This window comes from Rhincodon typus, chromosome 28 (genome assembly GCF_021869965.1).
Source record: "Rhincodon typus isolate 14 chromosome 28, sRhiTyp1.1, whole genome shotgun sequence".
Lineage (NCBI taxonomy): Eukaryota > Metazoa > Chordata > Chondrichthyes > Orectolobiformes > Rhincodontidae > Rhincodon > Rhincodon typus.
This window is the reverse complement of record NC_063359.1, coordinates 28510794-28538180: the sequence shown is the minus strand read 5'-3', so window position 1 is coordinate 28538180 and position 27387 is coordinate 28510794. Positions and strand designations below refer to the sequence as shown.

Genomic DNA, 27387 nt, shown 5'->3' with positions numbered 1-27387 from the left:
ACGTGACTACTAGAAAGTCAGCCATCATATAATTTGGGTACTGGCACCCAACTGCATACCCTTTCTCATTTTGAAAGGAAAAACAAACCTGTGGAATTGTTTTCATATTTTATCCATGGATGTGTTTCTTATAGTTTTACGCATGTGGAAAAAATAATAATCTTTTGTGTGTGTTCATAGACAGTCGGTGGAAAGAAGGTACAATTCTTTTCAAGAGTTTCTATCAATACATTAAGATAATTTAAATAGTAAATTATATTGAATATGTATGTTTAGCAGTTTCATTTCTCTTGCATGCTATATTAAATTTAAAAAATCTACACTTGAATGTAGCCCATAATTCTAGTGATTTATCAATTCATGTAAATATTTAATACATCTTAAGCATATTACAATTTTCCTCAGACCTGGTCCAGCTGCCTACTTGCATATTCAAAGAATCATTTTCTCTCCTACACTTATATATACATAAAAAATACTGACCGCAGAATCACAAGTAGATTTAACATCAGTATAAGGGTTTTTTTAAATTTATGGGTCCTTTTGCTTACAAGATCAGACACACAATTTGCACTAAATCTGGAGCACTTCCTTAGTTACACCATTGTCTAGGTTTTGCAAAATGAATTAATGTACAAATGTTTAATTCAAAAAATTTTAGGTCTCCCATTGTGAATTATTGAAGTTTGTTGCTCTCCTACTCTTAATTGAAATAGTGTTTCCCAAACATTTATCCTCCCTTCAGGCATGCTACTCTGATTCTTATTAGTTTCTGGTTTAATCCCTATGTAACATGAAACTTAAACATACGGAAAGCCCAAAGATCATGAAGCAGAGATTCCTTATTCCACTGGCAATAGGGCATTACAAACATGAATTAAAATTAAGATTTGAACATCTGGTTGTGTAAACCCTTTATCTCTCTGACCCTTTTCCCCAGCAGATCGCCCTCCCCAAAGGCACTGTTTCCTTCCAAGAGGATCTGTTTGACTGCCCCAGCTATTCTGCTTGGAACATTCCCTTACTGTTGACATTTGTTGCTCGAGCTCCTGGTGCAACTGTTCCAGTGGCCCTGTTCAGTGACCTCCCTCACCAGCACCACCTGCTGGTTCCTTTACACCCTTCCCTGCTTGAGCAATGCTGTCCTTGCTACTGCACGTGCCTCACAATGACCATTTGATGAGCAGGTTCAATGTGCCATAGCAGCTAGAATGTGATCATGGCAAATGATAAGGGTTGGGCTGATATTCAGTATTTGCTCGAAACAACCTTCTCAGCCTCTCATCCTTATTGGCACGAGATCTAGTCTCTAAGGCATATCACACATGTTGGGGTGTAGGCCAGTCAGCTTTCCTGGAAGCATACCATCAGCAGCACCTGTTGCTTTAGTTTCTGCCTCCGGGCAGGGTTTGCCTGTGTGTTTTCCAGGGTGAGAGTAGATTTCCTCACACCAGTGCCCCCCCCCTTGGATTCACGACACTCACAAGTCAATTCACAAACCCCCAACTGTCTGACCCCACTGAAGCTATCCTAGAGTAGAGTCATGTAGCATAGAAACAGACTCTTTGGTCCACTATGTCTCTGTCAACTAACAAACAACAAACTACACTAGTCCCATTTGCCTATACTTGGCCTATAGCCTACTGTGCCCTGGCATTTTCAGTGGCCATCCAGATACTTCTTAAATGTTACGAGAATACCTGCCTCCACCACCCTCTCAAGCAGTTCTATTTTCTAAGGGTGACATTTTTTTTCTCAGATCTCCTCCAAACCACTTGCTCCTCACCATTAACTTACGCCGTCTGGTCTTAGACACATCTGCTATGGGAAAAAGAATCTCACGGTCTACCCTGTCTGTGCTTCTCATAATTTTGTATACCTCAATTAGATCTCCCCCTCAGCTTTTTCCGCTCCAAGTAAAACAAACCCAGCCTATCCAGTTTTTCCTCATAACTGAGACTTTTTATTGTAGGCAACATCCTAGTGAATCTCCTCTGCACCCTCTCCAGTGCAATCATGTCCTTTCAATAGTGTGGCGACCAGAACTGCACACAGTATTCCATCAGTGGCCTAACCAGTGTTTTATAAAGTTGTAACAAGTCTTCCTTTCTCCTACATTCTACGTGACATTTGTTGGCCAATGAAGGCAAGCAGCCCATATGCCCTCTCCACCACCCTGTCTACCTGTGCTGATACCTTCAGGGATCTGTGGATTAAAGTCCCTATGTTCCTCAGTACTCCCAAGGAACCCACCATTCATTGTGTGTATCCCTCCCTTATTAGAGTTCTCAAAATGCATCACCATGCATTAATCATCAGGATTTAATTCTGTCTGCCATTGCTTAGCCCAGTTTACCAGCTGAACAATATCAGACTGTAGCCAGAACAAAGGAACCACGTTAGCTATCCTCCAATCATCTATCACTTCTCCTGTGGCCAGCAAAGTATTAAATAAATCCATCAACGCTGCAGCAACTCCTCTCTTGCCTCCCATAGCAGTCTGGGATATTTCATCAGGCTGTACATATTTATGCACCTTTATGCTCACTAAAATATCTGATACCTCCTCTTTATTAATCTTAACATGCTGTAGAACGTCACCATCCCAACTGAAATCCCCAGCTTACAATATCTTTCTCCTCTGTGAATACAAATGAGAAATATTCATTTAAGACCTCACTTACGTCCTCTGGCTTGCTCTGATACTCAGGTTATGCAATGAGTGAGTTCTATCCACCCCACATCATCCACCTGACTTCTAGCCTCAGGCAACTCCATTCTGTGTATAGTTTTCTGCTCTCAAGCTGCCAGTTCAACAAAATGGGTGTGGCCATCTGTGTCTGGCTGCTTAATTATTCTGTGCTGTTCAGGTTCCCACATGTTATGTATCTTATTCCAACCCTTAATATTACAGCTTCAGTTTTGTATCTTTGCACCGATTGGAAGCCTTCTGATTATTCAATTATTTTCATCTCCACTCTTCTGTCTTAGTTCTCTTGAATGCTGTCTGGAAGCCTCATTCACTGCTTGGCTATCCACTCAGTAGCCTGGTCGTCTGCATCAGAAGGTGTGGTGAGCCCAAGGCAATGGTCCACCGGAAGGCCTGAGTCAAAAGGAAGTGTAGAGAATAGACTGTAGATGAGTGTGGGATGCAAATATAAGCATAAATTAGCTCTGGAAGGTACTCATTTTGTTTACTGTTAGGGGGCAATGTGCACAGATGGTCCTGCAGAGCAGTGTTGAATCATTTGCACAACACCTTACCCTCTGGATGATTGGAGCTGGTGCTGTTCTTGGCAGTGCGGTAGACTTTGCAAAGTCTCTGAAGGATCTTGCTCTCAAAGTTGTACCAACACAGAACATTGAAACGGACAAACCAGTCTTGTAGTAATCCTCTGGCTGTAGTTGAGGCCTTTTGATCATGGGTGGGAATGGCCTGCATGAACTTGAAAATGTCTGAGAGTCCTGTCACTACTGGGATCATTTGAGATAAAATCCATTGCAAAGACCTCTAGATGTCTGTTGATGTCCAAGGATCTCATGCTGGGTGAACTTACTTCCCTGCTTCACCCAAATCATACCTCTGTCAATTTTGACAGTAATCATTACTATCAGGCACTGTCCCAAGTCAGCAATGCCATTTTCTGGTCAGGCCAGTTTTCTTTTCCATCATTTGATGTCTAGCTTGATCATCATCTGCCGCCATCACTTGAGGTTGTCAGAATGGTTGAGTTGCTTCACCTGTCTCTCATTGTTATAAACCAGTCATTAGGAGACTCCATCTTCCTTTTTTATGCTCTTCCTGCACCTCAACAGTTTCCAAGCCTGTTTGGACTGACTTAACCAGCTGGCACTGGGTGAACACAAGTTGGGCCTTCCAATGATGGTGCAGGCAACTGATGTCCATATCAATCAGCTGAAGTGTCTGAGGTCCTTTTATGAGATAGATGGTAAAGGTGAAACCACACCTGGCTGGACCTCTGGAACAAGTTTGGATCTCATCCAATCATGCATTGGTGACATTCCACTGAATTTTAGTCTGATTTCACAGGGAATCGGGTCAGAATGCTGAGTTTGCCTTAAAGCACGGGCACTGCATCAGCTACAACCTCCTGTAGCAGAGTAGGAATGGGTGCCGTCTCGTGGTCAGTCTTCTGAATAAGAAAGCATTTGCATTACTTTTGCCTGACCTATACTGGATCCCTTGGCATGAGTCTTCAGGTGAGTAAAAGAAGAGCCTAATTGCCTGCTACTCAAACAGTTCTAGAGTCTTAAACAAGCTAAAATATCTTGAGTGCACAGAGCAAAGTCAAAAACTCATGAGCCCCAACTGCTGACTTCATAATCTGGTGTTCATAATTGTCACCATACCAGCTTTCTAAAGACAACCACATATCACTTAAGACATTCTTAATTTCACTTAGTTAAACAATTCTAGAATTATAAAGCTCATCGCAGTGCTGGTGACCATGTTTATGAAAGTGCAGCTGGTTCACTAATGTCCTTTACAAAGGAAATATGCTTTCCTTGCCCAGTCTGGTGTATGTGTGATTTCAGATTCTCATCAACTTGTTTGAGTCTGAACTGCTTCCTACAATGGCTTACCAAGCCACTCATTTGTATTCAAGAAGGTGACTCACCATCATTCTCTCAAGGGCAGTCAGGGATGAGTAATAAATTATGGCCTTAGCAATAGTATACCACATTCCATGAATAAATGTAAAATAAAGTCAAGAGGCCCAAATCTTATTTGCAAGGTTGGGCCTCCCCTGCAGTAAGCTACGAGCATCCTTTGAATCCTGACAGGCAACTCAAAGAAATGAGCCAGAGCTTATTAAAAATGATGCTCGCTCAAATTGGTAATTGTTAATGTCTCCTGGGTTATTGCTAATCATATAATATTGCAGTAAATTCATCAGATAATCAGAACTTCTCAAAGTGAGGATTGAATGAAGAATTGTATATGTATACAATATAAATAATGAAGTTCGCTAATACTTGCTAATATGCAATCCTCCTAGGTCAATCCACTTTTAAGCTCCCTCATTAACTGAGAAAAACATGTGAAGTAGACTGGGGGCAGATCTTAATTTCTTGTTTAGACACTGTTGTTCAGTCCAGATAATGTCTATCAGACTATTTTAATGCTCAGTTGACTATGTTAATACATTATAACATTGTGTATGCATTAATAAGCATTCCAGGTCACCCATGTTATTACTTCCTGTTATGGGAGTGGGTTAATTGTAATCTAACAGTAAACACTTCAACCAGATCTTCCACTGCATTTATGTTATTGAGATCAGTATGAGTGTTTTAAAAAAAAAGGTCTCCAGGCCATTGAATAACTGAAGCAAAACTATCCGAATCCTTAAACAATGGTTTGTAACAGCTACACATGCCCACAATTCAGATTATGACCAAAATGGACTTTGCCTTGGTGCCATTCCTGCTTTGATCATTTGGCAGTTTGGATGCAAAATATCTATTCTTCATTATTTTGAACATGTTCTATGTGTAGTTACGAAATTTAAGTATAATGTTAAACTGATTCATGGTGCATTATTTATTGTAATTCTAACTTGTCAAAGCATTGAAGACTATACCACCTCAATTTTTAAATAACATTTAGCAGTAATTTCATGAAACTGCAGTTCATTGACATACAAATTCTATGTTTTTCAAAAATGTAAATGTTTTTAATTTAATATGATGTCTGAGCCACTAATCTGCAAGACGCACTATTTAATTGCAGCATGACATATTAAAGGATTTGCGTTCAAATAACAATTCCTACCATCTTTGAAATTACATTAATGCTTTTGTTGTCATTGTGAAATGAAACCCTTAGTGTTGAAATGTATCCATGTAACCAAAGTGACAGTTGCTGTCTATCGAGCAAAATGCTACACTCTCAACCTGTTTCAGAGATATTAGAAACTGCAGATGCTGGAGAATCTGAGATAACAAGGTGTAGAGCTGGATGAACACAGCAGGCCGAGCAGGAAAGCTGACGTTTTGGGTCTAGACCCTTCTTCAGAAAAGAAGAAGGGTCTAGACCCGAAACGTCAGCTTTCCTGCTCCTCTGATGCTGCTTGGCCTGCTGTTCATCCAGCTCTACACCTTGTTATCTCACACTCTCAACCTGGGCAGTTTCTTGTGAAGTTGTTAAATGTTTTCCAAGGATTACAACTTTTCCAAGATGCGATTATTCATCTATAAATATATTTTTTAATCTCTGACATCTCAGCTTAACCTGAGCTTGTCCTTGCCCAATATGAGCATGCATCCTATCAGAACAAGAATCTGTTAGGAGGAGGAACGTAAGCTATTTACGAGGGAAGTAATCCCATAACCAGATCTCATCTCTTCAGTTATCTCTGTCACTCCCAAATGAGACCCAGTAACTTAGTTACTGAATGAACTTGAATTCCTTGTGATTTATATGATAAAAGATATGGGCAGCTGATTGCAAATGTTTTTCTCATTAGATGAAAACACTGTGTTTAATATTTCATAATGGGAGCTCACTGATAGGTTATGTAGAAGACAAATTGAATAAAATAATGCTGAGAAATTAATTTATCATTAATGCAGGTGACAACTTCAACAGGCAGCAAGTGCTTTTCATGTCGTTCAGTAGCAGAAAGGGATAAGTGGATGGAAAATCTACGCCGTGCAGTACAGCCAAATAAGGTAAAAAAAACTGACTACAAGGTTCAAAGATGTTGTTGCCTGTTTTGTAAATGAAAACAAAATGGTGCAGATGCTAGAAACTGGAAATAAAAACATGAAGTGCTACAGAAACTCATCAGGTCTGACAACATCTACGGAGAGAAACAGAATTAATGTTTAAAGTTCAATATGACTCTTCTTTGAAACTGAAGAGAAAGTTAGAGAATTGATGGGTTTTATGCCCATCTACATTTATATAAAACCCATAATTTTTCTAACTTTCTTAAGTACAAAAGAAGAGTTGTTTTGGACTTGCAATGTAAACTGTTTCTCTTTCCACAGATGCTGTTAAAATGGCTGTGCTTCTCCAGAACTTTCAGTTTTTATTGCCTCCTTATAACACTCAGTTTTGAGTATCAAATCACAATTTTTCTTTTAATTGAGCTTTACAAAGAGCAGTGTTTTAGACTTTCATGAACTGTTTGATTTAAAACTAGTTAGTGGATTTCCATCAAAGCTACAGAAACAGTTTTATGTAGTCAGTGACTCAGTTTATTTGCCCTCTTGAACAATGATATGGTGCACTCTATTTGCCTGTTTGCTGTGACCATATTACTTCACAAACATGTGAAGCCTTGCAGATCTTCTATACGTTGAATGTTGCCATAATAATAATTAAGTTGTTTCTTCTATGAGCAAAACACAGTTGGCGTAAAACATTAAAAAAAACATCCTTATTGGACGTTCCACTTTAGTTCAGATGTGCATAGAGTGACTAACAGCTCAGAGAAACTATACACATTCTTATGTATTTTCATGTCTGGTGACTAACATTTTGTATCGGCCGGAATTCTGCATTAATTAGTGACTACGAAACTGTCAATGTTAACCATCATTATTCCCCTGCAATTGATGCCGCTTCTGGAATCCACATGTGCAGTTGTACATGTAAGTCCTGTTGCTGTTTATGATCTTATTCTTCTTGATGAACTGCACTATTGAGATTCCATGCAGATTATAATTGTTGGATGTCATTGAATCAACAAAACTTCTACAGTTATGCTCTTAAGTATTTTAATCAATCTATTTAGAGATAATATGATGCATCTCTAGAGCAGGTGGGATGCAAACCTGGGTCTCCTGGCTCAGAGGTAGGGATGCTACCACTACACCACAAGACCCACCCCCCCCCAACTATCATAGATATTTTCTAATCAACCTGTTCAGAGATGTGTGATAATTCTGGAGCAGGTGGGACTTGAACCTGGGTTTCCTGCCTCAGAGGTAGGGAGATTACAGCTGCACCACAGGAGTCCTCAATATACCCTTGGTTATGCTTTTAGGCTTTCTGTACAAATCCTTGTAAATAATATCACTTGTTAAATACATAACTGGGTTTTAACGCCATGCTAAGTTTAAAATTGTTGCTAACAGCCTCACATGTTTCGTAAAAGTTTGGTATAGTTTTTTCTACTTTTGTACTCAAAACCTCTATTTTTGAAGCCGGAGATCCTGTATGCTTTGGTAATTATTCTGTCAGCATGTCCTTACACCTTTTATGCACATGAAGCTCCCAAGACCCCTATCCCAAGACACTACTTAGATCTTGGGCATTAGATCAGATTGCTTCTCCCTCTGCTCAGATGCATCATTTCACATTTCTGCATATTAAATTTCATATCATGTTCAGAATTTAGAAAGTAATACTAGTGAACTGATACAAAGACACGGGTGGTATGCAATGTAGAGTAACATATTTTCAGCCCTTGTTGAGGTTGGGATCACAGGCAGGTGAGAACTAAAAAATAGCCATGATGTGCTGGTTCCTCCTTTTTGCCTATAGGCTATTTTTAAGGAGATTGGGGGTGCTGGTGATGGTGGATGGGAGGAGGGTGTCATTGGTGGCAGGGCTACCCACCTGAATGCATCAGGTATCCAATCCAGTTCACTAAGCTCGTAGCCTCCAGGTTCTTCCAGGTGGCGAGGCCAAGTTGGGTGCATGGAGGCAGTCTCCCATCAGGAGAGGTTCTCTGTCCATGTTGTAAGCAACCACAGGCTGATGTGGCTTGACTACAGAAACGATTTTTAAATTTAAATTTGGAAAAGCTGGAGTGAGGGAGTCTCTATCCTGAAGTGCCCTCTGAATTACTTACTTAGCCTTAACTGCAGCCTGCTGCTTCAATTAAGCTAGAAGGCCACTTATTGGCCCTTAATCTTTTGAGAGACAGGATGGCACACCGTACAGGCCAATTAAAAGTCTGCTTCCTTATAAACCACAGTGAGTGACTGTTTCGCCTGACGGATCGGTTCAGCACTTGCTAACAGTTCCAAACTGTTTTTCCAATGCCAGATAGGAAAATCCTGCAAGGTTTCACTCCTGATGGTTTCAGTACTCTCCAGAGTCAAATTAGAACCTGACTGCCGGGTAAGAAAGTAATGTAAGTAATAAAAAATAAAAATCTGCACCCCTTGGAAATTTCAAACAAAAGCAAACAAGGGTGTTTATGGGGTTTCCTTTTATGTTGGTGTTTTTGCTTCGATGTAGATCCAAACAACTTCATGTCAGGGCAAAAGCAGTGAATTGTCTATTCTGTTAAACTGATTAAGTTCAAACAAACGCATAATCAGCCCTGCAAACCACCAGTCACACAACAAGTCATTAGTTGGGAGGATTACATCAGCCTGCATCGAATCTGCATTTCATTATTATGTGGCCTTGGATTTCAAAATTGTTTTAGTTTTATAAAATAAGCAGATGACACAAAATTGTGTGAAGAAGGTTATTGGATTACAAGGGGACCTTGATCAGATGGGCCGAGAAGTGGCAGATGGAGTTGAATTTAGACAAAAGTGAGGTTCTTGCGTTTTGGCAAGGATATCAAGGCAGGACTTAGACATTTAATGGCAAGATTCTGGGGATTTATTAATGAACACAGAGACCTTGGGTGCAGGTTCATAATTCTGTGAAGGTGGAGTCACAGATTGCCAGAGTAGTGAAGAAGACATTTGGTACACTTGCCTTTATTGGGCAGTGCATTGAGTATAGGAGTTGGGAGGTCATGTTGCAGTTGTACAGGACATTGGTTAGGCCACTTTTGGAATACTGCGTGCAATTCTGGTCTCCCTGCTATAGGAATGATGTTGTGAAACTTGAAAGGGTTCAGAAAAGATTGACAAGGATGTTGCCAGTGTTGGAGGGTTTGAGTTATAGGGAGAGGCATGGTAGGCTGGGGCTATTTTCCCTGGAGCGTTGGAGGCTGAGGGGTGACTTTGTAGAGGTTTATAAAATCATGAGGGGAATGGATAGGGTCTCCCTGCTATAGGAAGGATGTTATTAAACTTGAAAGGGTGCAGGGTTGCTGAGGTTGGAAGGTTTGAACTATAGGAGAGGCTGAATAGGCTGGGGTTATTTTCCCTGGAGCGTCGGAGACTAAGGGGTGACCTTGATGTAAAACCTTGAGGGCCATAGATGGGATGAATAGCCCTTACGTTTCCCTGGGGTGAGTGAGTCCCAAACTAGAGGGCATAGGTTTAAGGTAAGCAGGGAAATATATAAAAGGGACCTACAGGGCAATTTTTTCACGCAAAGGTGGTGAGTGTATGGAATGAGCCGCCAGAGGAAGTGGTGGAGGCTGTTGCAACATTTAAAAGGCATCTGGATGGATATGGGCAAATGCCAGCAAGTGGGACTAGATTAATTTGGAATATCTGGTTAGCATGGACAAGTTGGACTGAAGAGTCTGTTTCCATGCTGTAGAGTTCTGTGATTCTAAGTGAAAACAACTTAGCTGACTGAGTGCAGCTCCAACAACACTGAAGAAGATTGACACCATCCAGGACAAAGCATCCCGCTCAGTTGGCACCATATCCGCAAACATTCTGTCCCTTCACCACCAATGCTCAGTAGCAGCAATATGTACTATTTACAAGTTGTACTGCAGAGATTCAATAAGGTTTCTTAAAAAGCATGGTCCTTAAATGGTATTGGGTTTAAGGAACCCATGACCATTACTGGTCAGAAGGACAAGTGCAGCAGATACATGAGAACCACACTACCTGTGACTTTGCCCCCAAGCTTCATATCATCCTGACTTGGAAATATATCACTATTCTTTTAGTGTCACTGGATTAAAACCTTGGAATTCCCTTTCTAATTGTATTGTGGCACCTCCACCAAACAGACTCGAGCGGTTCAAGGGCAACTAGGGATGAGTAATAAATGCTGGCCGGTGAGTGGTACCCATATCCTGTGAATAAATTTAAAAAATTCAATCAGCTACGGTTATTATGGAAAGCAGAGCAAGCTTGAGGGCCCCAGTGTCACACTCCTTCTCCAATTTCATAAGTTTGTATGGAGCAGTTGGTCAATGTTAGAAAATGTATAGTAAAATATTTCTGTCAGTTGGATAATTTAGCCATGTCAGCATTTACTGCACTGCAGACACAACAGAATGTGTGGCCATAATTTGTGACATGGGTGACATTGCTTGAAACAAACTTCATTTGCAGTTTTGAAGTGGCAGTTCACTCAAAGTGATTTAGGTTGCCCACTGCAAATTTTTATCAATATTTCTGTGAAGTCATAGTGGAAATCAAAAAGAAGGAGTTGGCTTACTATTTGTTTGAAATCCGCTATGATTTCTCACTGTAAGCTGTGTAAAGCAGATTCTATATAAACACAGGCCTGCTGCCAAAGAACAGCTTCATAATTTGAATATATTCCTAAGGCTGCATCATGCAGAGCAAACATGGACTGCAGTAAAATGTGAAAGTATTTGGGTATGAGCATAATCAGATGCTCAGCATGTTAAATTGTACAAAGTAATTGAACCAGTATGTCCAACCTCCAGGGCTTTTTACCAAAAGTGAGAATTTCTTGCTTCCTTGTAAGCAAACAGAACTAGTGATGAAATAGCCTATGAACCTGTACAAAATTATCACCAAAGCTTGAACTTTTTGCTGTGCTAGAAAATAATTTTAAATGGCTTAACATTTCCTCTCTAACGTTCTCTCAAAATTTTCGAATGGCTCCAGTTTAATGTGTTTGATAAATGTTGCGGATAGACTTCGTTGATAGTTGCACTCTCAATAACATGGTGTGCACATCATGACATTATCAATTGTGTGTTTTTTAAATTCAATATTAGGATATGGGCTTCGCTGCTTGCTCATCTCTAACTGCCCTTGAGAAAGTTGTAGTGAGTTGCTGCCTTGAACTGCTGTAGACTATTTGTTCATTTGTTATGGGTGCAACCACAATATTATATTCCTAACTGAAGCCGTTTCTCGATCATACGATGGCAGTCCAAACCCTGATCGATCTCTGACCCTTCAAATCAGAAATCAATTTAGATGTCATCACAGAACATTCCTGTACATCTTTAGCACTGCACTACATGTTTTAACCACTGTTCCAGAGATTCAACCTTTGTCATGCTTCACAAGTGGCCAAGTATTGACTTAAGGTCATAAAGTTGTAACAAATGAGAACAGTAGTAGACATTTTGGACTATTATCTTAATATAGAAATTGGAAAATAATAGCAAGAGTGCACTTCAACAAATGAAAGTTCTGCAGATTTTGAATTTCAGACTGTAGGATTTTATGTATGTGGCGATTGTCTTCTGGTACCTCATTCAAGTAGCTATTTATCGTGTGAAATTTGACAGCCAATATGATTGTGGTGACACAGTATCAATGGCCTAGTAAGCAGCACCAGGAATTCATTGGAGAGAAATGTATTTTCCTAAGATATAATTCTGAGCTGAATTTATTCACACTCTGGTGAAATATTAAAAGCAAGAGTTGATTTGACAGTGTAAGGGGTAATAAACAATTCTTTTAAAAATTACATTTAATGAGTAAATGCCATAAATTTTCAATAGTTAAATATAAGGAGTAATTCTGAGTGTATTCCAAAAGTAGGGAAACACTGTTGAGTGTCAGCAAATTTTAGAGTTGTCATTAGCAGTTTCACAGTATTCCAATATATACATTTTCATTTAAGTTAACTTCATGTTCGTAGGGATTTTGGTTGCACACTCTAATAAAACTGCGACTGATAACATAGCTCCTTAAATCTCCTGCCATGTGTTACTTAGTTTTATTCATTCACGGGATGAGGCATTGCTGGCTCGGCAGCATTTATTGTCCATCCCTAATTGCCCAGAGAGCAGTTAAGAGTATTGCTAATAGGAGAAAGATGACTGGGATCATTTCCCTTTTTCACCATTCAACTGAACAAAGGCAGTGTTTTCTTTTGAAAAAGGTGTTTAATGTCTGAGTGCTGTAGCTGGGAAAAGTAGTCAAATGACAGGTTTCTGGTTTAGTTTGAAAAGAAAGATTATTAATTCAACACCCAAAAATATACAACATTGCACCCACTGTCCCTCCGAGAAAACACTGTGATTTTTAAAAAAGTAGCATGCATTTAGCTCTTGAAAATTCTTTGGTTGCACCCTTTTTTCCCTGGGGTGAACGCTTGAAAACTGTGCAAGTCTGTCATCCTTACGGTCCACTGAAAGAGAGTCTGGAGTTTTAGGAAGCTAGATTCAGTGTGGTTTATTGCTTGCTTTGGTTTCTAATGGTGGGACCATTTTCAAACAGTGGGATCTGAGTTTAGCCCATTCACATAACATCATGATGGAACAGAGTCTTTTCACACCCGTTCTCTGGATTTCAACTCAGGCCTAAGTCTGCAAGCAGTCTTGTGATTTTTATTGATAACTTGGAAAACGGCAACCATTAAACTACAAGAAAATTATTTTCAATTTTAATCAGAAATATGTCCAGAAAGATCATTTGAATTTTGAAGATTTGTCCAGATACGAAGGTTATCTTGGGGTCTTGTTCCTCGTGTATTAGCAAGCAAGCAAGAAAAGTCACTTGACCCCTCAACTCCATTTTACTTGAAAGTAATGTCCATTTTGAATTTATTGTGTGAGCGTCACATAGGGGCTGCACTGGCAGAATATAAGAACCATTTTGTCTTTTTTTTAATAAGCTGTCCTCCAATTAATTAAGTCTATATGTGATCAGTGTTTGATTTTCACTGATGCTCAAGGGCTGGTACAGCACTACTGTCCTGAAACCCAAAGAATATCAAAATAAAGCCTTCACAGAATAAGTGTTTAAGCAGAATATATCTAAATAGATATAAGCAGTGCCTGGAGATGATACTCTAGAAATTATTTTAGTTGGATGATTCTGTGATTCTAGTATTAGCAGATAAGTGCCGAACAATGATATAGTATTTCTGTTTCCCTCTTGAACACACAGGCGTAACCATTAAAAAGGTTAACTATTTTTGTTGAAATAGTCAATATCAAAATATTATCCAATCATTTTAACATTTGTCTATTTATATCATCAACGTTTATTTGCTAGGCTATTGATCTTAAACAAAATCTGGATTTCTTTTAATTTATGTGAGTTTCTGCCTCCATTCCTCCATTTATATTTGGTGCATAGGCTCAAATATAGTTCAGTTTGATGATATGATTATCAACTAAAATTAATAGAACAAAATTGCTATTTAACTTTTTATTTGAGTGTAGCCTAAAGAATACAATAGGATAGTATGGTACTGGATTGGAAACCCAGATATGATATATTTTAATCCTACTGTAACAAGTTGTGAAATAATTAGAATATATCTGGTAATTTGTGGTTCCTGGGGAAAATGATCCTGTCATAAAAATCTATCTGGTTCACTAATGCTGCTCAAGGAATAAATCCAATCCAACCACTTTACTTGGTCTACATTTTTGACATTTAATGCCTTTTGAGGTGGCTTAGCAAGCTGTTCATTTTAGGGATGAGCAATAATTGTACACTTGGCAGCCCACATTTGTGAGACTGTTAGGTTGATTTAAAAATAATATCATAAGGTAATGGACCGCCTCTGAAAGTGTTGCGGTAGACACTGCACTGGGAAATGTAAGTTGATTCATGAATTTCTGATTTTAATTGCATTTCTCCAAGGATAGGTTGATTCCAGGTAGGTAGTACTTCCTTAACAAAATATAGCAAATGGCCAACTGCTGGCTGCTGTCATATGCCCTTGAGTGAAGTTTGCTCACCTGCCCTCTCAGCAGTATGGAGGATTGACAAAAAATGCAGGCATGATATCTATACACAAATTACCATATAAAGACACCTTTTTATTTTCTGTCAGGAGTAGATTAACCACTTCATCCAGCCATGTTAAGTTAATGCCGGTTAACCAGATGATTAATCAAGAAATGGAAAATCCGCTTGGTTCATTTTCTTTCTTAATTAAGAGTAATGTCAGAAGTAAATTGTTAATAAAAGTGGGATTTATTTTGATGTGTTAGAGATTATTACTGCTGGGTATGGTGATACAGTAGTTGGTAGATCTCCAAAATTATGATGGTGCTAAGAGGAATCCTAATCATGAAAGCTTATAACTGTAATGAAAAGAATGAAGAGCGTCTTATCAGTGGTTCAGAGTAATTGTTATTGTTCCTTACTTGTGTCTTAGGACAACAGCAGACGCGTAGAGAACCTGCTCAAACTATGGATTATCGAAGCCAAGGATCTGCCAGCCAAGAAAAGATACTTCTGCGAACTCTGCCTTGATGATACGCTGTATGCACGGACTACCTGCAAGCTGAAAACGGACAATGTTTTCTGGGGAGAGCACTTTGAGTTCAGTAACCTGCCCGCAGTAAGAAACATTACAGTGCACTTGTATAAAGAGACTGATAAAAAGAAAAAGAAAGATAAGAATAACTACGTGGGTCTGGTGAACATCCCAATTGCAACTGTGACAGGGCGACAATTTCTGGAGAAATGGTACCCTGTGAGCATGCCCAACCCAAGCAAGGGCAAATCAGTGGGGCCGATGATTAGAATCAAAGCTCGCTATCAGAGCATGAGCATTCTTCCAATGGAGCTCTATAAAGAATTTGCCGAGTACATTACAAATAACTATATGCTGTTGTGCTCAGTGTTGGAGCCTGTGTTGAGTGTCAAAAGCAAGGAGGAGATGGCTTGTGCATTAGTGCACATTCTGCAAAGCACTGGGAAGGCTAAGGTAAGCACTGAGGTTAAAATATTTTCCATTTTTAAGCATTTGAACATTTTTCCTGTTTCAGCAAAACATTCATGGGGAATTGAATATATTCATTCATAAAGAGTTAAAAAGATGGCATTGGTCTGTGGTCCAAAATCTATATTTATAAACGTTCAGGTGAAATAATCTGTAGTGATCCCACGGATCAGTAGATGCACAAATTGAGGTTTAGAATAGGAGGGATATATGTCTGAATTTATATATTTATTAAGCAGTTGCCAATTTATTTCTATAGAGTGAGCAAAAGAAAATAAAGGAAAGGATTAAAATCATTCAAATTTGAAAGATTAGAATTTGGTGAAACAAATGAAGAAAAAAAACATTCCTTTTAGTTTGTGTTTCATTCAGATATTCCCCAAAAAAAAGTACCCTTTCATAGTTGTATTGTCTTGCTCTCTGTATCGCTCTCTTTCTCTTCCTTTCTTCCTTTCTTTTTCTCTCCTCTCTCCTCCTTTCTCCTCTCTCCTCCTTTCTCCTCTCTTTTTCTCTCTCTTCTCTCTTTCTTTCTCTCTGTCTACTTGATTAAATAATCCTCAAATCATTTCCTAATTCCTATTTAGTAATATTTATAATGGTATTGGCATCATGGGCAAAGCAGTTTCACTCATTTAAAATGTTCTGCAATCTCTCCGATGTTGCAAAAGAAGAATACATAATTTTAATTTGCTTACAGGATGGTCAATTGAAACGTAGACTGTAACAGAGGTTTCTTTCATACACCTGTATTATAGACATATATGTAGAGATATTGCCCTGGATTTTCATCCCACAGGTCAGTAGCTAGAGTCAGAAAAATTCTTGACTTTGCCCACCCACCTCAAGAGGTGTCAGAAAACGGCTGCAGAGCCATGATTTGCACTGTCTGTGGATGATGACAGGTGTGGGCTCCGGCAAATAAATGTATGAATTAGGAGCAGGACACTTGGCCCTGCAAGTGCACTCCACCATTCAATAAAATCATGATGCCAGCTCCACGTTCTCGCCCACCCCAATAACCGGTCAATCAATCCTGGAAAGAGGTTGGAGGCAGCGGCAGGGGCTGCTGGATCCTAAGGAAGGCTGTAAAGGCTGATAAACATTGTCCCAGTTGCAATGGAAAAAGTAACATGTCACAAACCTTCACCCTCACACACTCCTCATGCCCTATCAATGCCAGCATATGCCAGTTGCTCACATTCCATGACCCCTCTTACCTCCTCCATACCAAGCTATGGCACTTCCATGACCATTCACCCACTTTACACGATATAGAACCCTCTTGAGACAATAGAGTGTACTAAACATTTTCAAAGGAAGTAATTCATTCATTACTTTCCATAAATGTCAATCACCACAGTCTTTAAAATACCAATATCAAAAACTCTTAACCTTATGCAAATAAATGTTGAGCAATTGACAGCATGATCAGAGATGCAGAGCTGTCAATCAAACAGTGTTTTACCTGCGAGTGTGGGGGGGCTCATCTATTTGCACAGTCTAATGGATTACCCAAATCTGCGCCATTAAAAGATACTGCGAGAAGACAAAAACTGTGGGAATGAGATCAGGAATCCCAAAATTAGGACCTGCTTGCCATTTTGAAAGAAGTCCCTAATCCATCCCAAATTGCTGAAAATCCAGGCTATTACTACTGCTTAGTCACAGCTGTAAGTCTTTGCATTTATATACTTTTTATAAATTTTCATAAATTTTATAAAGATTCACTCACGACCTTTGGGATAACATAGTGCTATGACATTTACTGAGATTTAAATTAGTGATGAGGATAACAATAACCTAATGAATGCTCCAGTTCATTGTGCTTCCAGACTGTAACTCCTGGTTTCACAATGAACACCATGGATATCACTGGAACTGTGAGTTGCATTACATTCAGTGCAGATTTGAACATTTATTGTATTCTTGGAAATTGTGAGCTTAGCGCATAATTTGAGTGGATCTAACAAAAATAATGAAATAAAGGGATGAAAAACAATGGAATGTTGCTGAATCTTTTTTCATCTTGTACTCTCCAGGAGTAATGCCAGAATTATTCAGGAATTTAGTGAGCCTTTAGTTCTTCCTCAATGGCAATGCCCTGGCTAGTCCGCACTCTCTTCCTATAGTATAAATTATTATCATTTGAAATTTGGCATTCTTGCATTTGTCCTGATGATATCCTGATGTTGCATTTGGCAACATATCTCTGTTTTCAACACTATTTAAGTTCTGTACTAGCAAGTGAGCAGTTTCTCTTATGGAATGAATAATCAGTGCAATATATGGTAGTCATTCAAGCCAGAATTTGACTGATAATTACATGGAGAAATTTCTCTACACATTGTTGTCGCTACTGAAGACTTACATGAGTTTATAAAACATTCTGAAGTCATTGTTAATCTAAATAAAGAGATTTGATTGATACGTTATAGAATAACTAGTTTCCTTACACTCCAAGACAGTTAATGGTGTTTGCTGATTTCGTGAACAACTGTTTGCTGTATAAACTGAGAACTAACAAGGGCAATGCGATGGAGTGTGGAAAGTGAGCTTGGCTTTAATTACCTTTAAAGCCCTTTATTCCCCAGCATATTACAACAAAATATCTTGCTAGTCTGAAATCTAAGATAGAGACTAGCTGAACCAATGGAGCATTTATTATCATTCTCTTGGATATATGAAGCAATGAGCAGCTATTGTCATTGGTTGCTTGCTCATTACCTGGATATAGATTTAATTGCTCTGTGATCACTCAAATAACATAACTTCCATAGTGATAAGCACTTCAGTCTTAAACTGCACTAGGGAAAATATGTTGACTAATTATAATTTGCACTAAGACAACTGGTATTTAAGTGAATTGTTCCGTATTATTCTCTGCTAAGATAATTATTGAATGCACTGATACATCATTAATAATTTTAATTAAAGGGACGTTTCCTGCATTAAGTTAATTGCTGAACTTCATATGCCTAGGCAATCCTCTGTATGTTACAAACACAAAGAAGTAGTACAGTACTTTTGCAATACCTGACTGACCTTGCTACTATTGCTACACAACTCTGCAGCCATTTCTTCTATCACTCTTTATTCTAATCCTGCAAGTTTGATTGCAAATTGTCATTTCTACTGAGACTGTGCCACCATTGTGAAAGTGCAACTTTGGTCATGACTCATTGCCCTCTATCTTAGATATGTTGTTTGCTGATTTTAAGATTGTTGACCATGCAAATCATTTTACCATTTCTCACAGCTCATACTTCTGTGCAGCTCTGCACCATCCAGGTTCCATTATTATCTTCCCTACTGAAATCACTTCATTTCTATTATTTTTCCAAAGATTAGCGCTTCATGTTCAGTCCTCTTTAACATGTAAACGCTAACATTTTGTTGCGTTATCCATAAACATAGGGTTAACTTTTATACATTTATGATGGCTCTTAACTTTATCTCCCAACCTCCCCCCAATTGATTTCAGAACTATCATAGTTCCAGCCTGACTGACTGTTATTAAAGCCTAGGTCAGCTATTTATTCCAACTCAGTGTAAATAGAACTAAAGTTGCCAGTCGGTTTCTGCCTACACATACAATCTTCTGGCACCACATCTGAAAACTCTCCCAGTTGTCCCTCTCAGTGGATGAAGATGCAGTTTCTGCACTTTAACACAAATTAACCTCTATGTGCCATCTATAGGCAGTTTGTAAAATTGCATTCATATATGAGGAAGTCCCCTGTTTTTCTCTCCATCACTGAAGTATTAGTCTGTATTAATCAAATATTAAGTAATTTTTTTAAAAGCAGTTCAAAGAAGGTTCATTGACTCATTCTTAGGATGAAGGGACTGTCTTTAAAAAAAAGTCATTGCACAGGTTGGGCCTCTGACCTTTGGGCTTCAGAAGAATGAAAGGTGATCTTAGGGGAATAAATAAGAGCTTGAGGGCACTGAATAAGGTGGATACCAGGAATGGGTTTTCTTGTTGTAGAAGAGACCAAAATGAAGGAGACTTAAAAATGAGGGACCCAATTTAAGACTAAGAGGCCCTCTTAAAACAGAGATGAGGAGTTTTTTTTTGGTCATTAGAGTGTCAAATTCTCTTCCCAGAAATTTATGGAGGCCGTGTTTTTTGTTTCATTTTCTTTAAGGCTGAATTAGATAGATTAGCTGGGGTGGAGCTAAGACCACACTAGATCAGCCATAGTCTTATAGAATAGTGGAACAGGTTCGAAGAACCAATGGCCTGCCCCTGCTTCTAAACTCAATGTTCTTGTTAATCCATGCCTTTGTCACACCATGGATCAATTCTTGAACGCCTACCCTTCATAATCTCACCTTTGTGAATTTCACTGTTATCTTCCCAAATGCTTTTTCATGTGAGTCTCCAACAATCTTTTGGTTTTAACATCATTGAACATCATTGTCCTTGTTTAGAAACACTTCCATGGATCAGCCGTCTCTATCTAAGTGTACTCCTTCAGTTATCAGTCACAGAATGTAACCTGCACTGCTTTTATCCCTACTCCTTTCACGCCAGTATTGGTATGTAATCTATCAGTCATGGAGAACAACTCCCATTGTTCTGGAATTATCTGCCTAAATCACTCTACTGCTGTATTTCTTTGACTTTTTCTTAGAGCTTTCTTCTATCATGCATTTAGTCTTCCCAAACTATTGTCCTCAATGTCCTTGAAATGCTCTTCGATGTGAGTTAGATTAAACAACTAGAAAGAAAATGAAGAACTTATTAAATGATGAGAGAAATGAAGAACAAACTAGAAGGGAAGAAACTGATTCAAGAATGTCTTAATTAGAAGCAATTTCAAAATCAAGTAATCAGATTATTGCTCCAGGTTGTTAAAAGTGAAATCCATTGTCTTTTAAGATGATATTTAAAAAGGAGAAATGTTGGTGTTGAGTATTCAATAACCGACAGAAGAGTTAGCAGAGATTTACTGCCAGGTGATGATAGATGAGATGTAAATTTTCAATTATTAAACTGTTGAAGATTACCACTAAAGGCCACTCAGCACACTCATCTTTTAGCCTTTTTTTGTATGATTCTTCTGCTTCCTATGTTCCCGTTCATTTATAACAAAAGAATGTATCTAAAGGCCCTTTTTTAGGATGGAAATGATTGAGTCTTCAAGGAAATGCTATTAATTATTCTTTATGATTTGTTTCATTTATGAAGCTAGCAAAAGTAACAGACATATGTTAACCATATGCACTGGGTTTTCTGAAGGCAATTTTTATAATTGAAACCATTACTTTTTGGGGGGTGGGGGGGGCAAGTACTCCTTGTTTCTGATATTTTACAATTACGCTTTCAGTTTAAAAAAAACCCCATTTTCAGCAAATGTCTTGCAAGTGCAAATTTCTTGATTTATAGACATGAACAGCACATTTTCTGATTAGATATGTATTATTTCAACTTGGTTAAGTCAGACCATCAACAGAGAAAATGACCTTTATATTGCAGCAGTAACAGAATATTTGATTCTCATCAAGCTAGTAAGAGTATAGAGATTTCAGGTAAATCGGGACTGGAGAGAATTTGGTGATTGACATAATCCATTCAGGAAATTCATGAAGGAATGAATTTTATGTGCTCTATGCCGATTTCTAATTCCAAGTTTTCATACTAAAACGTTTTAGGTTAGAAATTGATCATGTATGATGATACAAAGCAGTTAGTATTTGATCCTCCTTTTATATAATGAGTCATTTGACTGCAGTGGAACTGAATAGCATGTCCCACATCGTTTGAGTGACTGACTCAATACCACCTGTTTTGCATCAACTCTTGTGCATAAATAAGTTTTGTAAGACATTGAGAAATTTACAATATCCGAAAGGTTTTTAGCAATTCAACCTATTCTCCTTACTTAAACCAGAAATCTAAGGGCCACTGTATCCCTGTACTTATTGACCTACATTTGGTTTTGGCAAAACAAATCTTCAATTTTAAATCTTCAAACTTTGTTTTCAGTTCCCTCTGAGGCCTGATCCCTCCCTATCTCTCTCATTTCCAGTCCCACAATGCTCCAAGATAACAGTGTTATGGCCCAGTGAGGAGGGGTGATTAACACTCCTCCTTTCAAGCCCCTCTCATTTGGTCACTATAAATTTTATTTAGCATGTAGCTGTCATACTTGCATTAGACTTAGTTAACCAGATCACAATGGAGAGCCAGTTCTAAGGTTTTCTTGACTGAAAGAGAGTGGAGTGCTATTGCATATTAAACCCAAGAAAAATGAGAAAATGCAACATCAAACATATACATACAACACAGATAATCAGCTTTAAGAGAAAAGTGAGGAAGGAGGATGTCAATGTAAATAGGAAGATGTAGGTATCTGCAGTATAAACCTTAACAAATCCTCTGGTTACAAGACTGCAACTCAAACCTCAACCATCTGGCTGTTGAGTAGTGGTGAGATTTGAGAAGGACTTCAGCTCTCATAATGTAGAAATGTAGAAATCACTTTTGCCATTGGCCATAGACTCTCTTTTGGAACTCCCAAAGAAGAGTCTTTTGACTCAAAACGTTAACTGTGTTTCTGTCTCTGCAGATATGGCCAGACCTAGTAACTTTTTTCAGCATTTTCTACTATTATTTCAGATTCCAAGCTTTCTCAGTATTTTACTTATTTTTATTGCACTGTAGAAATGGAAGTCATTGTTGTTGTATTGCTGCACCTCAAATTTCTATGTAAACACAAACTTACCACACTGCAGTGTGTGGACAGTCCATTTTGCCTAGAGACTAGGGATTGAAATGAAAGATTGTAGCATTAACTATCATCTCTTGCACAAGGCTGTTTGAATGTATGCTAATGCGTAAGTCTGTGGGAAAGCTCTAGGCTTGCCCTTAGCTACTCCAACAACAAATTATATGGACCTTTTGTGCTGCTGGCAACCAAAGAGCACAATTAGATGAGACATATGTCCTCATTATGGCAACTGTATTTTGCTGTCACACTACCAAATGTGAGATTTTTCTTAAATAGCTGCAGGACCACTTCCTTATAGCTAGAGGTTAATAGAGCATTGTTTTTTTTCTCCCTGATGAAAGTACTTGGAGTTGATTCCTGTGTTACAGAGGCTTGGTTTAGTTGCAGGTGTTCTGCAGTGGCATAGCATCAAGATGGGAAGTCTTTGTGTCACAATTCTTTTCACTCATAACACAAGTACAAACAGAGTTTGAGAATATTGAGCTTGCCCTTCTGTGCCAGTAAGTGGTTCACGTTCAAAATATCAACCTATGGCCATATGAACAGAACAGCCTGATGGGAAGATTCCATTTTTAATGCTGTGTCGTGTTGCTACTGTTTTTATTAGTTGAAATTAGATAATGATCTAGTTCTTGCATGTTTTCCCTGAAGTATGAAAAGTTCATCCATTTCTTTCCACTGTGCTGCAAATATGGGTGGAGTCTTCTGCTCGCGGAGCTGTCAAGCTTAGAGGAACGAAGAGCCCCGAATTAGGTGGGATCGTCTCCTCCAGAATGGAGATCTGGGTGAGAAGACCCATAGTTGACCTTCTCGCCCTACTACAAATTGAGACCTTTAAGTGGCCAATTAAATGAACTCTCATTGCAAGCAGCTGTCACTGGATGGACTTGAGGGGCCTTGATTCCAAGACACCTCAAGATTCTGCCTGGCTTTTACCTATAATCTCAAAGGAAATATTGAGCACAATTTGATTTATCCCTCAGTAACTTATTCCGAATCATAGTCATAGAGCTGTACAGCGTGGAAACAGACCCTTTGGTCCAACTCATCAATGCTAGTGTTTGGCCCATATCCCTCCAAACCCCTCCTATTCATATACCTATCCAGATGCCTTTTTAAATGTTGTAATTGTACTCGCATCCACCCACTTCCTCTGGCAGCTCATTCCATACACATACCACTGTCTGTGTAAAAAAAGTTGCCCCTTAGGTCCCTTTTAAATCTTTCCCCTCTCAACTTACCTTAAACCTATGCCCTCTAGTTTTGGACTACCCCACACCAGAGAAAAGACCTTGTCTATTCACCCTATCCAAACCCCTCATGATTTTATAAACCTCTACAAAGTCACCCCTCAGCCTCCAACATTCCAGGGAAAATAGCCCCAGCCTACCATGCCTCTCCCTATAACTCAAACCCTCCAATACTGGCAACATCCTTGTCAATCTTTTCTGAACCCTTTCAAGTTTCATAACATCATTCCTATAGCAGGGAGACCAGAATTGCACGCAGTATTCCAAAAGTGGCCTAACCAATGTCCTGTACAGCTGCAACATGACCTCCCAACTCCTACACTCAATACACTGATTAATAAAGGCAAGCATTCCAAATATCACCTTCAGAATCCTATCTACCTGCAACTCTACTTTCAAGGAACTATGGACCTGTACTCGAAGATCTCTTTGTTCAGCAACAACTCCAGAATTTCTTTTGAATAATTGGTGCAAAATGATGGGTACCTATAAATGTGTTCATGCTGCAATTCAATTACTCATCAACAATTTGAAAAGCTTTAAATAAAATCACCTGCTTTGTTCTCTGGAACAGATACACTTAATACCTCTGGCAGATGCTGATAAACCTTTATTCAAAGATTCACCCTACATCTTCACATGCATGTTGTGTGTCCTAATATGATGTGACCACTTTTCCATTTCATCATGGCATTGGCAAAAGTGATTTCTACATTTCCCTAACAAAAACAGAAATTGCTGGAAAATCTCGGCAGGTCTGGCAGCATCTGTAGAGAGAAAGTAGAATTGACATTTCGGGTCCAATGACTCTTCAGAACATTGTTTTGCCAAATGCAGACGAAGTAGACTGAATTTCCATGTTAAAATGTCAGTGTATTTGTATGTAGTGTGCTATTGAGAGAGATGCTGTAAACTTATGCAGAAATCATAAGCATAAAATATTGACCAGTAATGGTCAACGTGCATCTTGCCTTTGGCAATGTGTGTGTTTACTCCAGTATTAGTAGATGAGTTCTTAATTTCAATTTTATCATTATATCAGTAGAATTGGATATTAAACACAGTCCAGGAGGCTCATTTCAGTATAAGGGACAATAATTGGAGGTGCTACAACCTCCGCTTCTTATTTAAGTAACATTTATAATAGGACCAAATAAATTAATGAACAAATATTTCTGCAATCTGCAACCTGCAATCTAATCTAAAGTTTTGATTATATTTCTTTATTGGTCATAATATATTATAAAATTTTGCAAGTTTCTATTCATACTCTAATAGCTCATGCTGCACAACACAGATGTGGAAATATTATTACTCAAAAAAAAAACTATTGACATTAATAAGATATTGCCCATCATTTTTAGGGTCAAATACATTTATTTAGCACCCTGGATTTTTATTGACCTACTGACATATGTCCCTGCTGGTAGCTGAGAGATGTGAATGAAAGCTTTAATTATTTTGGTATGTAACCTAGGAAAAAATCTAATTACAGGTTATCATGCTTCCCCTCCTTGCATTTCACATTGCTACTGCAAAATGTCAGCGAAATGGTCTATTTTCATATCTCCATAAAAATTATTCATTAATTTGCTTTGTGTGAATCTAGCACTCTGGTTTGGAATATTACATAATATGGGAGGATCAGATAATTTGATTTGAATGTCATGTGCTCAATTCTGTGCACAGTTCATTTTTTGCCCCTGTAGGTATTCAGTCACTCTGCCATAAAAGAATATGCTGTTCGTCAGTAATTGTGATGTTCATCTAGTCTAGCAACTTATTAAGTCAATTTATAAAATCTTTCATGAAAAGACAACTGAAAAGATTCTGGTAATGAAGTGGAGAGGAGAATATTCAAACACAGAAATAAGTATGTTTAGGAAGAGAAAAATTTGAGTCAGTTGGTGGTGAGGCCAGTTTCTGCCAACTAAAGGATATTGAATATGTAGGCAGATTTTGAAAGGTAAAAACTCAATGGAATTGCAAGGTTAAAGTATTAATATGCTGTCTGCTCATTCTACCAGCTCCAATATTAATTTACTCAGTATTAATCATACAATACTTGAGCATTAATTGACCATAAGACATAGGAGTTGGAATGAGCCCATTTGGCCCATCAAGTCTGCTGCACAATTTGATCATGGCTAACATGTTTCATGGCTCTGTTCTCCTGCCTTCTTCATGTAACCCTTAATGCTCTTACCAATTAAGAACCTATCTATCTCTGTCTTGAACACACTCAATGATTTGGCTTCCATAGCCTCTGTGGCAATGAGTTCCACAGATCAATCACCTGGCTGAAGAAATTCCTTCTCATCTCAATTCTAAAGGGTCATCCCTTCTCTGAGACTATGCCCTCAGGCCCTGGTCTCTTGTACTTGTGGAAACATTTTCTTCGTCCACTTATCAAGGCCTGTCAGTAAGTCTTAATCAGATACCCCTCATCCTTCTAAACTTCATCAAGTACAGACCCAGAGTCATCATCAGCTCCTCATATGCAAGCCCTTCTTCCCCAGGATCATTCTTGTAAACCTCCTCTGGAACCCCTCCAAAGCTAGCACATCTTTTCTTAGATATGAGGCCTAAAACTGCTCACAATATTCCAAATATGGTCTGACCGGAGCCTTCTAAATCCTTGCTCTGGTACTCGAGCCCTCTTAAAATTAATGCTAATATTGCATTTGCCTTCCTAACTCCCATCTGAACCTGTATGTTAACCTTAAGAGAATTCTGAGCTAGGACACCCAAGTCCTTTTGTGGTTTAGATTTCTGAAGCTTTCCCCATTTAGAAAATAGTCTATGGCTGTAACCTCACTTTCTCACATTATATTCCATCTGCTACTTCTTTGCCCACTCTCCTTGCCTGTCCAAATCCTTATGTAGCCTTCCTACTTCCTCAACATTACCTGTTCTTCCACCTCTTTGTGTCATCTGCAAACATAGCAACAATGCCCTCAGTTCCTTCGTCCAGATCATTAATATATAATGTGAATTCCAAAAGTGGCCTAACCAATGTCCTGTATAGTTGCAACGTGACTTCCCAACTCCGATACTCAATGCAGTAACCAATAAAGGCAAGCACACCAAACGCTGCCTTCAGAATCCTATCTACCTGGCACAGACCCTGCAGAAATCCATTAGTCACCAGCTGCCATCCTGAAAAAGACCTCTTTATCTCCATTCTTTGCCTCTGCCAATCCTGTATCCATGTCAGTACCTTGCCCTTGACTCCACAGGCTCTCATCTTATTTAACAGCCTCCTGTGTGACACCTTCTCAAAAGCCTTCTGGAAATCCAAGTAGATCATGTCCACTGGCTCTCCTTTGTCTAATTTGCTCATTACCACCTCATGGAACTCTAACAGATTTGTTAGGCATGACCTCCCTTGCTGAGATATACTATTTTAATGAAAGAAACTGGCAGTATTAGCTTACCTTTTAAGAGCATCCAAATCAACATTGTGTAATGTATTTATCATAAGTAGCAATGTATCTACAATAGAAATATACAATTGTTACAAGCTTTCCAAAATTGCTTTATTAAACATGTAGAGATAACAAGGTGTAGAGCTGGATGAACACAGCAGGCCAAGCAGCATCAGAGGAGCAGGAAGCTGACGTTTCGGGTCTAGACCCTTCTTCAGAAAAAA

General features: G+C 38.7%; 1 protein-coding gene across 9 annotated transcripts in view; it reads left to right on the top strand.

The window, feature by feature from the left end:
* Nucleotides 1–27387, top strand: part of dab2ipb (DAB2 interacting protein b) — a 201458-nt gene that overhangs the window by 97846 nt on the left and 76225 nt on the right. For all 9 annotated transcript variants that reach the window (XR_007265039.1, XM_048613455.1, XM_048613456.1 and 6 more), the window contains exons 3-4: nucleotides 6598–6696; nucleotides 15179–15733. Coding sequence is in view for 8 of the 9 variants with exons in the window: in XM_048613455.1 (XP_048469412.1) it covers nucleotides 6598–6696; nucleotides 15179–15733 (654 nt within the window). In the remaining variant the exon portion in view is untranslated. The remainder of the gene's footprint in view (nucleotides 1–6597; nucleotides 6697–15178; nucleotides 15734–27387) is intronic.